This window comes from Coenobita brevimanus, chromosome 100 (assembly GCF_032717465.1).
Source record: "Coenobita brevimanus isolate Jiangsu-jjx chromosome 100, ASM3271746v2, whole genome shotgun sequence".
Taxonomy (NCBI): Eukaryota; Metazoa; Arthropoda; class Malacostraca; order Decapoda; family Coenobitidae; genus Coenobita; species Coenobita brevimanus.
The window spans coordinates 27,331,233-27,346,246 of NC_137053.1; the positions used below are offsets into that span (position 1 = coordinate 27,331,233).

At 41.8% G+C, this 15,014-nt stretch overlaps 1 protein-coding gene across 1 annotated transcript in view; it reads right to left on the reverse strand.

The window, feature by feature from the left end:
* LOC145414614 (kin of IRRE-like protein 1) overlaps positions 1-15,014 on the reverse strand; it is a 1,118,604-nt gene that overhangs the window by 100,787 nt on the left and 1,002,803 nt on the right. The window contains exon 7 of the mRNA XM_080284140.1: positions 12,929-13,073. Coding sequence (XP_080140266.1) covers positions 12,929-13,073 — 145 coding nt within the window. The remainder of the gene's footprint in view (positions 1-12,928; positions 13,074-15,014) is intronic.

Consider the following 15,014-nt stretch of genomic DNA (forward strand, 5'->3'; position numbering starts at 1 on the left):
GAGCTGGACAGGTTTTCAGAATTTCCTTCCTCCTGCAATTTCATCAGGGAAAAAGGTAGATGAGGAAAAATGAGTCTTTTTGCTCACTTTCAGTAAGTTGCAGATTACCTATATTGTATTAAATTTCAATAACGCCAAGTGATCTACTGCGCTCGAGAGACCCAGGCTACCCAAGTCACCAAAAGCATCTTTCAGGCCTAGAACAAAGCAATTCGTAAAACATTCCAGCTAACGACGGACGATTACTATCAGCTCGTACAAATGCATGGCAGTTTATCTGCTTGCATTTAAGTCCACGTCACTTAGGAAGGATCGCGAAGTTTCCACTGTCTCTTTATCTGCTTAACATACCTGCGGTAACTTTTTTCTTTGCTGCAATTCCCCCCCCCCCTGTCTGTCTGTCTGTCGATACAACTCTTACCTGTCATATTTTTTCGGCTTTCCTCTCTCGTTTTCTTCTAGGATGGTTCAACGGTTCTCTCTGTATTTGCATCCCTTTCTATTTTTACTGTACTCCACTCACTCAGCTGTCTGTCAGCCTGTCGTGCACTCGGTTTAGCAATCATCTTCTGCCGTCTGTCTTCGCCTCTGCCCGCCTGTTTCTCTGTCTCTTTATCTATCTTTCTGTTTCTGTATGTCTGTCTATCTGTGTTAATAGCATTTTTAACACGGTACAGTTACAGCCGCGCTCGTGGAGCAAGAGCGTATAGTATGCGCGCGCGCGCGCGCGCGCGTGTGTGTGTGTGTGTGTGTGTGTGTGTGTGTGTGTGTGTGTGTGTGTGTGTGTGTGTGTGTGTGTGTGTGTTTAAAAAAAAAAAACTCACTTTTGATCATACCTATACATAGTAGAAGCGTTGAGGGTCAGCCAAGGAGAGAGCCGATTTTTTTTTTTTTTTTTTTTTTTTTAATAATAGGGGCACAGCGATAGGTAAACGGTTTTTATCCAATTTAGATCAAACTTAGTGGATGCGTTTAAGATACGACAAGCACAAAAGGATTCGACTTTGAACACAATCAGTCAAATGTCACGGTGAGAGGGAAAGGTTAAAGGTGAAAGTCAGAGGTCAAAGTCAGTTCAAGTAGTTCTGATCTGATTTTAGCCAAACTTGTGGAAGGAATGAGCGTTAAGCAACAACAAAGCGAATCAGTCTTGAGAACATTCTGAAAAAGGTCATGGTCACAGGGTAAGGTCAAATTTCGGCTTCTGTGTGTGAACAAAATAACAAATATTATTTTAAGATTCTAATGTGGATTAAACTTGGTGGATGATTTAAGGATAACTCAGGAGCTGAATTAGTGTTTTGGGGAAAAATAGGTGGTTATGGACACATGGCAATGTCAATCAGTTCTTATCCTATTTAGAGAAAACTTTGTTGAATGATGCATGTTTTAGTGAGGATAAAGAAAATCGATTTTAAGAACAATCAATCAAGGTTAAGGTGACAGGGAAAGGTCACTGGGCAAAGTCAATACTTTTGACCTGATGTTAACCAAAGCTGGTGGAAAGGTTAAGGGTTGGGCATGAATGAAGTAATTAGAGTTTGAGAGTAATTTGTTGAAGGCCAGCGTCACAGGGTAAAGTCAAATATTCGCCCCTCACACCAGTTGGTGGGCACGAGTGTTGTGCTCTGAGGGTTTCTTCTTGTTTTCTTTTAAACATGCATTTTACCTAAAGCCATCCACCACCTCTGCATCTACCAGCCAACTTCCTCTCTGCCTTGCTACTTCCCATGTATGGTTGTCTGTATAACCTTCCTGCTTACCTGCCTACCTACCACATTACTCACCCACCTACTTACCCACCTATTTACCTATCTACACTCCGCCCCAAGCTACTTGCCTACTTACCTGCCTGCATGCTTACCCATCCACCTAATTCCATATCTACACATCCAACAATAGGCCACAGAACATCCATCCAAAGTTCAAAAGTGGCTCGATTCTTTTTGCTGACCAGCAAAGCCAATGTTAGTGGCTGATTGCTCCAGTGATTCTTTCACAAGTGGTCACACGAATGGGAATAAAAGAAACTCAGCTGTGTAACACACACACACACACACACACACACACACACACACACACACTCTCTCTCTCTCTCTCTCTCTCTCTCTCTCTCTCTCTCTCTCTCTCTCGCAGATCCCCTTCGCCCTCTCTGCTTTCCTGTGCTGCCAGTGACAAGCTGACAGTTCAGAAAAGAAAATGCATGAATTTTTTTTTTCTTTTTTAAACCTCTCCTATGGAGAGATATTAGTGGAGTCGCTTTTTAAAATTTGCCATGACATGCGACGGTATGTCAGGTTTCTTTGTTCCCTTTTTTCCTCTTTATTTGTTTTAAAAACTTTGTAATATTACCTTTATTTTTTCATTATCGTCATGATAATCATAACCTTTTGCATAACTATAATAATGATAATAATAATGATTATAATAATAGTAGTAGTAGTAGTAGTAGTTGTAGTCGTAGTCGTAGTAGTAATAGTAGTAGTAGTGGTAATAGTAGTAGTAGTAGTAGTAGTAGTAGTAGTAGTTGTAGTAGTAGCAGTGGTAGTAGTAGTAGTAGTAGTAGTAGTAGTAGTAGTAGTACCACTACTACTACTACCACTTACAGTGACTATAATTATTATTTAATATTATTATTATTAATGTTGATGATGATGATTATTATTATTAACATTTTCTTTATTCAAGCGTAATAATGTCAGTGAATACAGCAGTGTAGTCAGACTCTTCCGTCACTCTGGTAAACCGGGTAACGACAGACACGTATACATACGAGAATGGTTACTACTACTACTTCTACTACCACTACTACTGCTACTACTACTACTGCTATTGTGTATGTTATCCTTATGTTGACCTAATACATTAGCTTCTGACGACAGCTGCCCCACAATTGATGCACGTGATGGCTGTGGCAGATGATCGGCTCCCCCAGATGCAGATTATAGCATTTCGGGACGTCATCTACGCCATCATTTATACTTCTGTTAGTCTAGCACAGAAGCACTTTGCACTGGGCCCCACCTCTTATTATGTAGCGAACACGAGGGAGTAAAGCTGCCTTGTCTAACGTCTCAGTTCCTTCCCTGCATGCTCTGATCTTGTCATTTTCGTATTTCTGGTGCGCAAATTTCAGTGACAAAGTTGCGGTGGCATGCAGCCATTCGGTCAAATATTCTGAAGTACACAAAGCTAGTAGCCCTGGAACCCAAAAGCACGAGCACTGGCGTCTACCCACATTTCATTAGATGTGCTGACTGTAAGGTGTTGAAGGTGTTTATTGTCAAGTGTAAAAAGAGTGAGCTCCACTGTCACCTCATGCCAGACTTTACTCAGCATACTGGTGATGATGTTTCATGCCTGGCTGTATCTCATACATACGAAGCCACCTCTCTTACACACCATGGTATTTGTGTCGTAAGGTGACCCGCATTTACACACACTAATTCGTTGGGCCTTCAATGGCCAGTCATACAGTACGGCCATGGCATCTATAAATTCTTGTTTATGATGACTGAATCAATTTGGTGCAATAGGCAGGGATTCAAGTTAGTTCTTTTACAATTTCCAAATTTGTTTGTATACTCACTGACAGATGTTGCAGTTCTTGCTTTATTGTCTTTCTTTGGTGATGGTCAGTCTAATGGTGTGTTGCTCCTTGGTGTTAATGTTTGCCTCGTTTGTTTGTTATTATACTTTCTCTGAATGCTCCTGTAAATTTGACAGAGTTTACATGCTGTCTGGAAGTCACCTCAGCACGGGGTATAATGCCCAGTCCTATAAATCTCGGTGGTAGGGCGAACGCCGACATCTTATCTTGGGACAAATTGTGGTTTTTTACACATCCTGGAACCAGAGCTTCTCCGATCAATGTTTCCACAGAGTCGAATTATTCGATTTCAGGAAAGGCTCGTGTCGTGCATGTCCTACGATTTTCCACACCACGAGTAAATGCAGAGTAAGCCTCATGAATTTCAGTCTTAACCATTGACTCTCTTCTTGGCACATTCTTCTAAATTCCTTGATGGCAGTTACTTCACCCAGATTCAGCTACTCTTGTGCCCTGATTTCCAGTTATTATCAGTGAATATTTCCATGGCTTTGTCACAGTGCTGAGGACACTCTTGCTTGCATTTGGGTGGTATCCAGCGTGTGGTTCGTGTGTTGTCTCACTATCGTTTAATGTTTACCATCTGACTAGCACCAATGATATTATCATGGGACGTGTTTGATCAGTGTAGGTTTTATTATTATTATTATTATTATTATTATTCTGTGGTAGGTGGGGACGCTCACCATCCTCTCACTCGATGTAGTGCTGCTCTCAGGTGTCTGCCCTTTCCTCTCCTTCCTTCTTTCCTTCCTTCCTCTTCTGTCTTTCTTTACTTCATTCTTTCCTCGTCCTTCTGCCTACGGGTGACTTTACACTCCCTCTTTTGTCTGTCTTTCCTTCATTCTTTCCTCATCCTTCTGCCTATGGGTGACTCTACGGGTGACAGGCCGAATGGTTTCCTATACACCAGGAAACCATTTACTACGCTGGGTGGTAACCATATAACCAAAATATGGCACCTGATGGTTTAGTGGGTAATTAAGGCACTCCAGTCGGACTGAGCCAGTGAAGGTTTATATCTAAGGGGTGGTTGGAGTTATTGCTCACGTAATGTCACTCAGGGATGAGTGAGGCAGGTCATTCTCATTTTAATGTCAGGACCAACTTGCTTAGCCCCGGGGTCCTACGCTCCTCATAGGACAATGTAGGATTGGATGAAGATGATGATGATGATGATGATGATTTCTCATTATTATTATTTGGGTGGGAAAGGAGGTCCAGATGGTGATGATGATGATGATACTTCTGTTGGAAAAGACAGCAAATGCAAACATCTCCATGCAACCTTGGCTGGATGATAATTTTTCCTCCACGAAGCCTGTTGCTTACTATGTACAAACGCGAACATTTTCATCTGTTACAGTCATAAATCCATTCTCATTGTGAATGCGAATCCCGCGTTCGTCATCCATGTTTCTAGCCACAGTGATGAGTGGGAGAGGGAAGTCGGCGAATGTCTATTATGAGGGAAGGGGGAGGGCATGGAGGATGACGGAGCATGAAGCTTGACGGGTATAAAGATATTTGACAGATAGTAGATAGAAAGAATTAAGTTGCGCCGTATTATTTAATCTACCTATGGTTACCTTAAATAACCACAATCATTAAGCACAATCATTAGTCAATTCATTTTAGTAATCTGCAAACAGCACAGCTTCATCTCTGCTTACACACACACACACACACACACACACACACACACACACACACACACACACAGTCCCATGCACACATCGGTCATTGGGAGACAGCGTTCATACTTTTATGCTAACAGAACAAAAAACGGAAATAGGAGCATTTATGACAGTGATTAATGTATGCATTTGCACCAATGATTCTCTAGGATAAATAACGTACCATAATTTTCGCTGAAGATACTCCAAACATGTTGCTTCTAATTCAACCTCCAACCAGAGGTATGACTAGAACATTCTGTTCCTCGAATATGTTTTAGCCATCCATCTACACCAGTGGCTCCCAGCCTTTCTGTACTCGCAACCCCTTTCTCAAAACCCGAAACACACAACTCCCCTGCCACCAGCTGTTACAGTCTTACAATTATTTTCTGGGTACAACAGGTGAAAACAACGATTAATTAATCAATTTTTACGAAGTTCTTCTCCCCAGGCTATCAAATCTCCCAAGACTTCTCTATCCCCCCGCCAACCCTCCGTGACCCCTAGGGAGTCGCAACCGACGGGCTGGGAACCCCTGTAATTTTATACTCACTTCAGTCAAAGGTGGCAGTTGTGTGTATGAACACAACAACATATCTTGCTCTCGTGTTCCTGAGCCTGAATTTTCTGAACTGTCTGCTCTTTGGCTTTGGTTAAATCACCAATCTCTGACTGAATACATCTGTGCTGTGTACTTGGCCGTTAATTGTACTGATGCAAAATTCTTCGAATATTTCTAAGATTAAATGCATCCTATCAATTTCTCCTTTCCCTGAAAGCACCATTCCAGGTGATTTCAATGTTCACCATCACATTTGGCACTGATCCACCTGTTGAATGTGCCTATATCATTTCTATCCTTAATGACCTACAGCAGCCTGTAAAGCACCCTACCGATATATCAGACTGCCTTGGAGAGTGTTACAACATACCTAACCTCTTTCTCACAACTGATTTTTCTACTTACTCTGTTTATCTTTTCTCTCCATTGGACGCTTCTGATCACAACCTTATCGCCTTAACCTATCTTGTTGCTCCAATATGGCATGTGAATCCACCCAAGAAGCGGTAGCTATGGCACTTTGGAGCTGCTGGTTGGGAGGCCCTCATGCAATACTTCTCTGATGTTCCCTGGAATGAGTTCTTGCTTCCATGACCGAGAGCCATCTGAGTGTGCCTCACGTGTTGCAGAGGTTATTCTTTCAGGCATGAAAGTATACATTCTTTTCTCTTATCCATTGACTAATGAAAAAAAAAAAACTTGGTTTAATCACCATTTCTAATGTTGTCCACTTAAGGAGAAGGCCTACAAAAAAGTATCAGAGCCAACCCACCCCTAAATCTCATGTCTGTTGTTTGTCTGTCTGGAACCGTGTCAATGTTCTCTGCTCTGCTAAGAATACTTTCATCCATATCTAATGCTCTGAACTCTCTGACTCAAACTCTTCATGCATCTTCTGGCATCATGCCATTAATCTTTCTAACAACTTTACCTCTTCCTCTTTCCCTCCTCTTTTCCATTCTGATGGCTCTGTAGCTGTTTCTTGTACAGAAGAAACGGATCTCTTTGTTCAGAATTGCTTCTCCAGTTCCATCTTAGATGATTCCGGTGCTGTTCCTCATCACTTTCCCCCTCTGACTTCCTCATGACTGACATTAAACTCTCTTCAGTTGATGTACTTGCTGCCCTCACTGGCCTCAATAATAACAAGGCATATGGGCCTGATGGGGTCCCTCCTGTGGTCCTCAAAAACTGTGCTTCAATACTTTCACCCTGCTTAAGTTAGCTCTTTGTCTGTTCACCTGTACTTTTCCTTCTTGCTCTCATTCAGCCTGTTCCAAAGAAGGGTGAATATTCCCATCCCTCTAACTATCGTCCAATTGCTTTTACATCCTGTATTTCCAAAGTTGTTGAATCTGCTCCTCGAAAAATATTTAAAGCACCTTTCCCATCAGAACTGTCTTTCTGATTGTCATAATGGGTTCCACCACAGACAGTGCATTGGCGATCTTTTAACTTTCCTAATAGACTTGGCCATCCTCTTCTCAGGATTTTGCCAAAACGCTTTGCTATTGCAATTGGCATTTTAACCCACTGCTTGCTGGCTATTTTTAGCCTTATGGGCCACCCCAGTGCTGGCCATTTTTCAAATTTTTTTGGGGGGTTATAATGATAGATTTTGATGTGAAAACAACGAATTTCGCCATTAAAATGCTCACCGAGGCTCGGAAATGAGTTTTATTGAGTCCTGCATACTCGTGTACAGGTATAGCCACTCTCTCACGCTCACCACGTACGTGATAGAAAGCCGTTTTCTATGTAAGGTATACTCAGGTATTTATGCTGGGAAAGTATAGCAATGTTCAGTACACTTCTGCTTACTTATTGCTTCAGCATCTATCACAATTTGAATGTCTTTCTCACTGTGAATGCATTATCTAACACTTGAAGATGGGTACAACCTGACTTCATTACGTCCAGTCCTGGCACATACAAGAAGGTATTTACAACTTGACTTCACTATATAGTCCTTACACTTACAAGAAAATATTTACAATTTGCTCTTATATGAAAATATTTACAAAATACCTTCACTATGTACAGCACTGGGTGAGGCACACAGGCAGTGTGAGGCAGAGTGAGCGTGAGGGGGGGGAGCGAGTGAGTGTATGGCCTTGACAGCCTGGGGGATGGTAGAGGAACAGTTACCTTACATGCCTGTCAATTTTTACTCGCGAATCTTCAAAGATGTGGTCACAGTGAAGTTTTTTTTATTTTAAACAGATTTAAAAAAGCACTGACACGAGCCACGGAATTATGTCAGACTGCTTTAAAACGGCACTGGCACGCGGCGAGTTAAACACTTTTGATTAAGTCTGGCATAATTTTTAAATTTCCAAACTGCCCTCTTACGGTTTTTATCCTACTATCTGTGTCTTCACCTTTAGCTTCCTTTCTGGTCATTCTGTAGCTGCTGTTGTAGACGACCACCATTCTTGACATAGAGCTATCAACAGTGGTGTTCCGTGGGGCCCTGTCCTATCACCAACTCTCTTCCATTATTCATCAGTGACCTAAGCTGTACAACTTGCCCTATCCACTCATACGCTGATGACCACCCTTCACCTTTCCATTTGTTTCTTGCAACATCCATCTCAGCATTTACTGCAACAGTCACGGGTTGAGTCTATGGCACACCTACTATCTACCTTGTCTCACATCTATGAGGTAAAAGTAATATTGTATTTAATGCATGGAAAACTTACTTAAATATGAACGTCATACTGAAGACAAGCCTTTATTAAGTTGACAATATTTCACTTAATAGAAGCTTTCTCAAGTCAATGAACAACATTCCAACTGGACGCCTTATATATTATCCAACTTTTGGTGGTGGGAAAAGCTTGTATATAAGGTGTCCACTCGGAATATTGTTCATTGACTTGAATAAGCTTGGATAAAGCAAAACGTTGTTAAATGCTTGGTTTTGAAGAAAGTTTGATTTAGCGAGATTTATTACTGCTTTTGCATTATTTGTAGCAATTTTAAATTGACAGAATGACTCAGATGTTTATGATTTTAAATAAAGTTTTATGCTAATGACTTTTCGGGTATTGGCCTGGCACAGTTGCTATCAAACCATATGGGAGAGTTCGATCTTTTAGCAAACTGTTGACATGGTATGAATAAATCCATACCAACTAGTATTAAATCATTAATATGGGACTGGGTAGAACTGATATCATTGGATGATTTTAATTAAAGTTATATGCTAGTGACTTATGGGCCGTTGCCCTGGCACAGCTGCTATCAAACCATTTTGGAGAGTTCGATCTTTTAGCTAACTGTTGACTTGGTAAGAATAAATCCATAACTATTATTAAATCATTAATATGGGATTGGGTAGAACTAATATCACTGGAGATGAAAACGGCTATGGACTGTCAGCAAGATAATTTCTAAACCCATCCCAGTTTGCCCTGCCAAAGTGCTACTGGGTCACCCTGACAGGTTCAGAACAGGGAGGTTTGGGGCAGCCAACTATGGGGCTTTGATGAGATTGTGGACAGAGGATCCAAGTGGTGACAGCACTTCTGTCCTGTATTGATCTGCATTATTTGTCAGGAACAGATCTAAGAGATGGGCATTATGGTCAGGATCATCTGGTATTCTGGTTGGTTGCTATACCAACTGCGTGTGATTAAACGATTCTGTAAACAGCTCGCATTCTAGACCAGCATCGTCAGTCCTGGCAGAGTGCAATAACCAGTCTACATTATGTATGTTAAAATCACCCAAGATGGTAATTTCGGTGCTAAGGGTAAGCTTAAGGTGACTCAACTGTGTGGATATGGAGTCAAATACACATTGGTCTGAAGAAGCATTGGGGGAGCAATAGACTACACAGATAGTTTTGGTAATATTTAGATAATTTAGTTCATACAGTGAGTAATCAAAATTAGTTGAAGTTTAAAAGCGTTAGGAGGCACACACTGAGGTGGTTTGGCCATGTGGAGAGGATGGAGGGTGAGAGACTGACGAGGAGAGTGTATGTGAGTGAGGAGGAGGGGGGGAGGGAGGGGGAGGCTGAGGATGAGATGGAGGGATGGAGTGAAGAGGTATATGAGAGAGGGGGGTGTGAGTTGGGAGCAGAGCAGTGAAATGGTGGGGGACAGGGCGACGTGGAAGCGATTTGTTTGTGGCCACCCCGTACGGGATTAAGGCATCTGGCAATAGATAGATAGATAGATTAGAACAGTGTCATCTGAAAATCCAGAATTGATATAACAACAGGTGCCACCCTTGCTACGGGAGTTGTGAGATGGTAATCAGGAAAACAAAATGGGGATATTTCGGTAAAGGTAGAGATTTGGGGTTCTGTGGGGAACAGGGCTAGGTGGGATATGGATTGTAGGATAAAATGAACTGAATTCACATTGCTACTGAGACCACAGATATTGTGAAGAATAAGGCCACATCTTCACTTCTTTGCTGATGAGCACAAACGGAATTTGCAACATTCGATGCCAGCACAGTTGCCTGATAGCGACTGGGAGGACCATGCACCGCCAGCCCTACCTTGCCAGTGGTGGCAATCCGAGATACCACCTTGTTTGCTGATTTTAATGCAGTAGCCATTGCACCTGTAAGAGGGAATGGAAATAGGTGTGATATCTTATGTGCATGTAGTGTGGCATTGACAGTTGAAGGAAGAGGTGTTAAAAAGTATGCAGGCCTACTCTCTGTATAAATGAAAACACTGAAAATGTCCAGCAAAGGGAGATGGCCAGGATCAGGCCCTGAGGGCTGGTGAAACGGGAGCTCCAGCTCTCCTTGTCACCAGCCTGCCATCCACCTGGGGAGTAAAAAAAAATAATAAAGATAAAATAATATGGAGACAATAACATGAAGGAACATCAAGAGAGTGCAACACCAGCTCCTTAGAGTCTGTTTAAAACTGAATCTTTGATCCCGCCGTGTGTCCTGGAGCTTTGAGTGATTGTTCTCAAACTCAAAATGTTTCATCAATGTATGACCCTCAACTCCTCCACTAAGCTTGGTCTAGGTAGGATCAAAATGTTTAAGCTGACCTTTCCCTGTGCTCTTTTCCAGTTGTTTCCTAAATAGAATCACCTCACTCTTGTCTGACCTTTATCCCTTCCACCAAGTTTGATCCAAATCGAAAAACAATTTTCTGAGAGAAAGAGTCGAAAGTTTGACTTTGTCTTGTGACCTTTATCACTGACCAATTGTTCTGAATATTGAACCACTCACCCATTGTTGACCCTCAACCCTTCCACCAAGTTTGACAGAAATAGAACCAAAACTGTAAAAGTTTACTATTCCCGACCTATGATGTATGCTCTTTTTCGGTCAGTACAAGTCTGTTTCGCATATTACACCCAGTATAGAATTAAGCAATTTTATAACAAATGAATGTGATTCGCGTTGTCATTTTAGAGCTAGGCCTATCCAAGAAACAGACGAAGAAACATCGGGTTTTAAGCAGACTGGGTTTTAGCGTTGTAGCATATTGTTGTTGTTACTTTGGCATTCTTTGATACAAAAAATCTAGATGATGAAGGCTGGGTGCAACAAAAGTTACTCTTTGTGTTTTTTGTTAATGCTAATGGGCGCATCGGTGCCATTACTTCATAGTGTCTACCGATACTGGCAACACAACTTAAAAAAAGATAGCCTGTGTCAAAATTAGTTTTTTATCTATCTTGCCCTTCAGTAATATCCAGATACACTATTCCGGGCTGATGATGCGCCGACGCGTCATTTGTTGGCCAACTGATTCCGGGCCGATGATGTTCTGGCTCATCATTTGTTGGAGCGATTTTTCATGGCTCAAATATGTGGCACAACAATTTGGTGAACATAGGCAACACAGCTTCATTTCATTGGAAAATCATCTCCAGCCCAGGAGCAGGGTAGAAAAGTTAGGCAATGCTGGCATGGGGAAGTGTTAATCCCTTCAGCCTGAGTGCATAATATATTGTCCATGGGAGAGCAATGAAAACTTACTTCAGCCAAAATTCACCTAGGAATGGTAAGAAATGTTCAGCTTGGCCTGTAAAAAAAGTATCCTTCACCATTTCTGGAGGTCTCTGTATGATACTATAGTACAGGTTGGGGTGTAAAAAATATCCCTCACTGTCTGGGGAGATCTCTGTGGGTTACAATCGCCGTCTGGGAAGAAGTATTAACATACCCTATTTGACTGACCTGTGCAGCTGAGATGTATGGGGCGAGTAGTGAGTGTTTGATTCGCAGCTGCTGATTGGCTGCTGATGATGCAAATCTATAGCTCTTCCTATTTTAAGACATATATATTTATATTTGTACATTGTTTGCAATATAAGCAGTCAGTTAAAGTATGGAATAATTTCCAAAGCTAAAGAGGTCAAAATTAGCTTTGAAAGTTTAATGTTATCAAAGAAAATTAAAGTTGGTTTTAAAATTTTATGACACGATGAGTGACGTTCAAAGCAATTTATCCACAAATGGTGTACACCCATATCTGCATGTTGCGCTGCATCCACCCACGGTGTACACCTACGTCGGCATGTTGCACTATAATATCCACCCACAGTGTACACCTGCATCGGCATGTTGCACTATAATATCCACCCACGGTGTACAACTACGTCCACATGTTGCACTACAATACATGCCTGCATTTACTTCAATGACATCATCGGCGGCCAATCAGCAGCCGCGAATCAAACACACCCTACTTGCCCCATACATCTTAGCTGTACAGGTCAATCAAACAGACTATAGTATGTGTCAAAATTCGCATCGGGCGAGCTCGGACATGTTCCACAGCTTCAGTGTGGACGTCTTTTTCCTAGTACATTTATTCTTGCTCTCCCCATACGATTTATTTAGCAAAGAGAAGAATTTTTAAAACTGGAGGATTCAAATATAGCTCCCATTATCCTGTTTAGTGGCCGTAAAATCGTGTATTCATTGGCCAGAAATGAAAAAAAAAAAATAATCGGAACGCACAAGTCAACAATACGGGATAAATATCACGTGCATGTGAACTCCTACCCCTTTTACACACACACACACACACACACACACACACACACACACACACACACACACACACACACAAATACCTACATGTAATCTGCAGGACGGTGGATGTGGTGACGGCGTGTGTCGGGATGTGTGGATTGTGGGCCCGGCAGGTGAGAGTGGCGCCGTGGTCACTGGCTTCAGGCACCAGGGACACCCACGACGACATCACATCACCAACACGCACAGACTGTGGGGGAGTGGATGAGTGTGTGAATAGTAGTGCGGAAAAAAGGATGAATCAGTCAGTGGTTACGTATTTGGTTAGTACACAGATAACTTGAGAGATTAGAGAAGAGATGGGTAGAGGAAGAATGTTTATCTGAGAGGTGAGAATCCTCTTCTGTACTACCCTTATTGGTCTGTGTTGAGGGACTAAGCGTTGTGTTACTGTCGTCAACAGACTCAGCATGTTGGAACTGTACTTTTTGTGTAATTTGTTTATGTATGTAACATAAGTGGGAAGGAAACGGAATGGAGGAGAGTGAGGGGAAATATGTGGGTAAGTGAAAAGTGATGAACAAAAATTACAGCAATATGCTCAGCAGGAGGGCAAAATATCCAAGTTTCATGACAACAGCAGTGTACATAGCCTAGTGTTTTGTCCCCGTCCCACACTGCCACAGACTCCAACAACAGTAGTTCAATACAGGAAGGACGTTGCCCAGTGAGTTGTTCTGCCTAATGGTCAGCCCCTCAGTGTACAGCACACAAGATCAACTGTGGCGAAAATAAACACTGGCTTTTAAAGTTCACTGTCTTTATTTTCCACATAATTACACTTAATGATTGCCAACTTCACTTCACTACTTTCACAAGCACGGAAGATACATAAACTGCCATAACCCTTCACTCTTCACCATCAACACATCACTGTTTTCACAGGTACCACAACAATTCACTGTTTTCACAAGTACCGAAAACATACAAACTTCACTGACACTGCACTGATACTGCACTACACTTAAAGTGAACTGAAAACCGACTGAGCTTGCTCTAGTCTCTTCCCCATCCTTATATAAGCTTCCTTTATTCTAGAGTGTTCTTCATTTCTCCACAGTTCTAGTGTGTTCCAGACAGACAGCATTGATTAATACAGTTACCAACTTGGAGACATCCGAAACATGCCAGAGTTTTCTTACACTGCATAACACTCTAAATTATTTAGCATATAAACTTAATTTGAATTACATAATTTAACAATCACATAAATAAAAGATTACTGAGAGAAAGAGCACAAAAATTAATGTACAACTTACAAAATAACTATGCTCACAAACAGCAGCCTAACTGGCAACTCTGACTCGTAACAGAACTATGTTACGAGAAACATTCAGAATCTTCTCGACTACATAACTGGCTAATCCTGCTTCTTAACACTACCCCCTCCTTAGTCCATTGTCGTCCCGACTAAACTTTTTTTTTATGTGAGGAAGAAGGAACTAAAGGCTGAGCCCGCATGAACGTTCCGTCAAAGAAAAAAAAAAAAGCCAAAATCAAGATCCATTCATTTTGAGATGCCTGGACACACTGCATTTGAAAGACTGCAGATCATGGGAAGTAGGAAATAACAGACAGAGGGAGACAGTTCCAGAGTTGACATGTTGCATAAATGAAGGACTGGCAGTAACGGTTAACTCTTCCATTAGAGAGTTGGGCGCAAAAGGGATGAGAGTTTGTTGCTAGACGGGTGTTAAGTGCCCATAGTAGAGGTGGAAGGATGCAAGCAGACAGTTCTGAGGTGCAGTGACCATTGAAGTAGCGACAGAAAAGAGATAAAGAGGCAACTGTGCAGCAAAGAGACAGAGGTTGATGGGAGCCAATAAGAGAAGGAGAGTTGATGAGATGAATAACCTTTGACTCCACCCTACTGACGAACATAAACCTTAATCCTAATGAAACATCTAAATAATCACAAAATAATCCTTCATCTTATCAGGTCTTCTTCTATGCTACATCCGATGATGTCCTTGCTCCTCCACCCAGTCCACTCTTGGAAGGTCTTTGTCCTCCTCCTGATTCACTTCTCTTAGAAAACTGTCGCTATTCTCTTTCACTGCAGTTCCTTGGTCCTCCTCAACGTCCTCGGTTATGGGAGAGTACGATTCCTCGGAGATTCCCAGTTGTACTG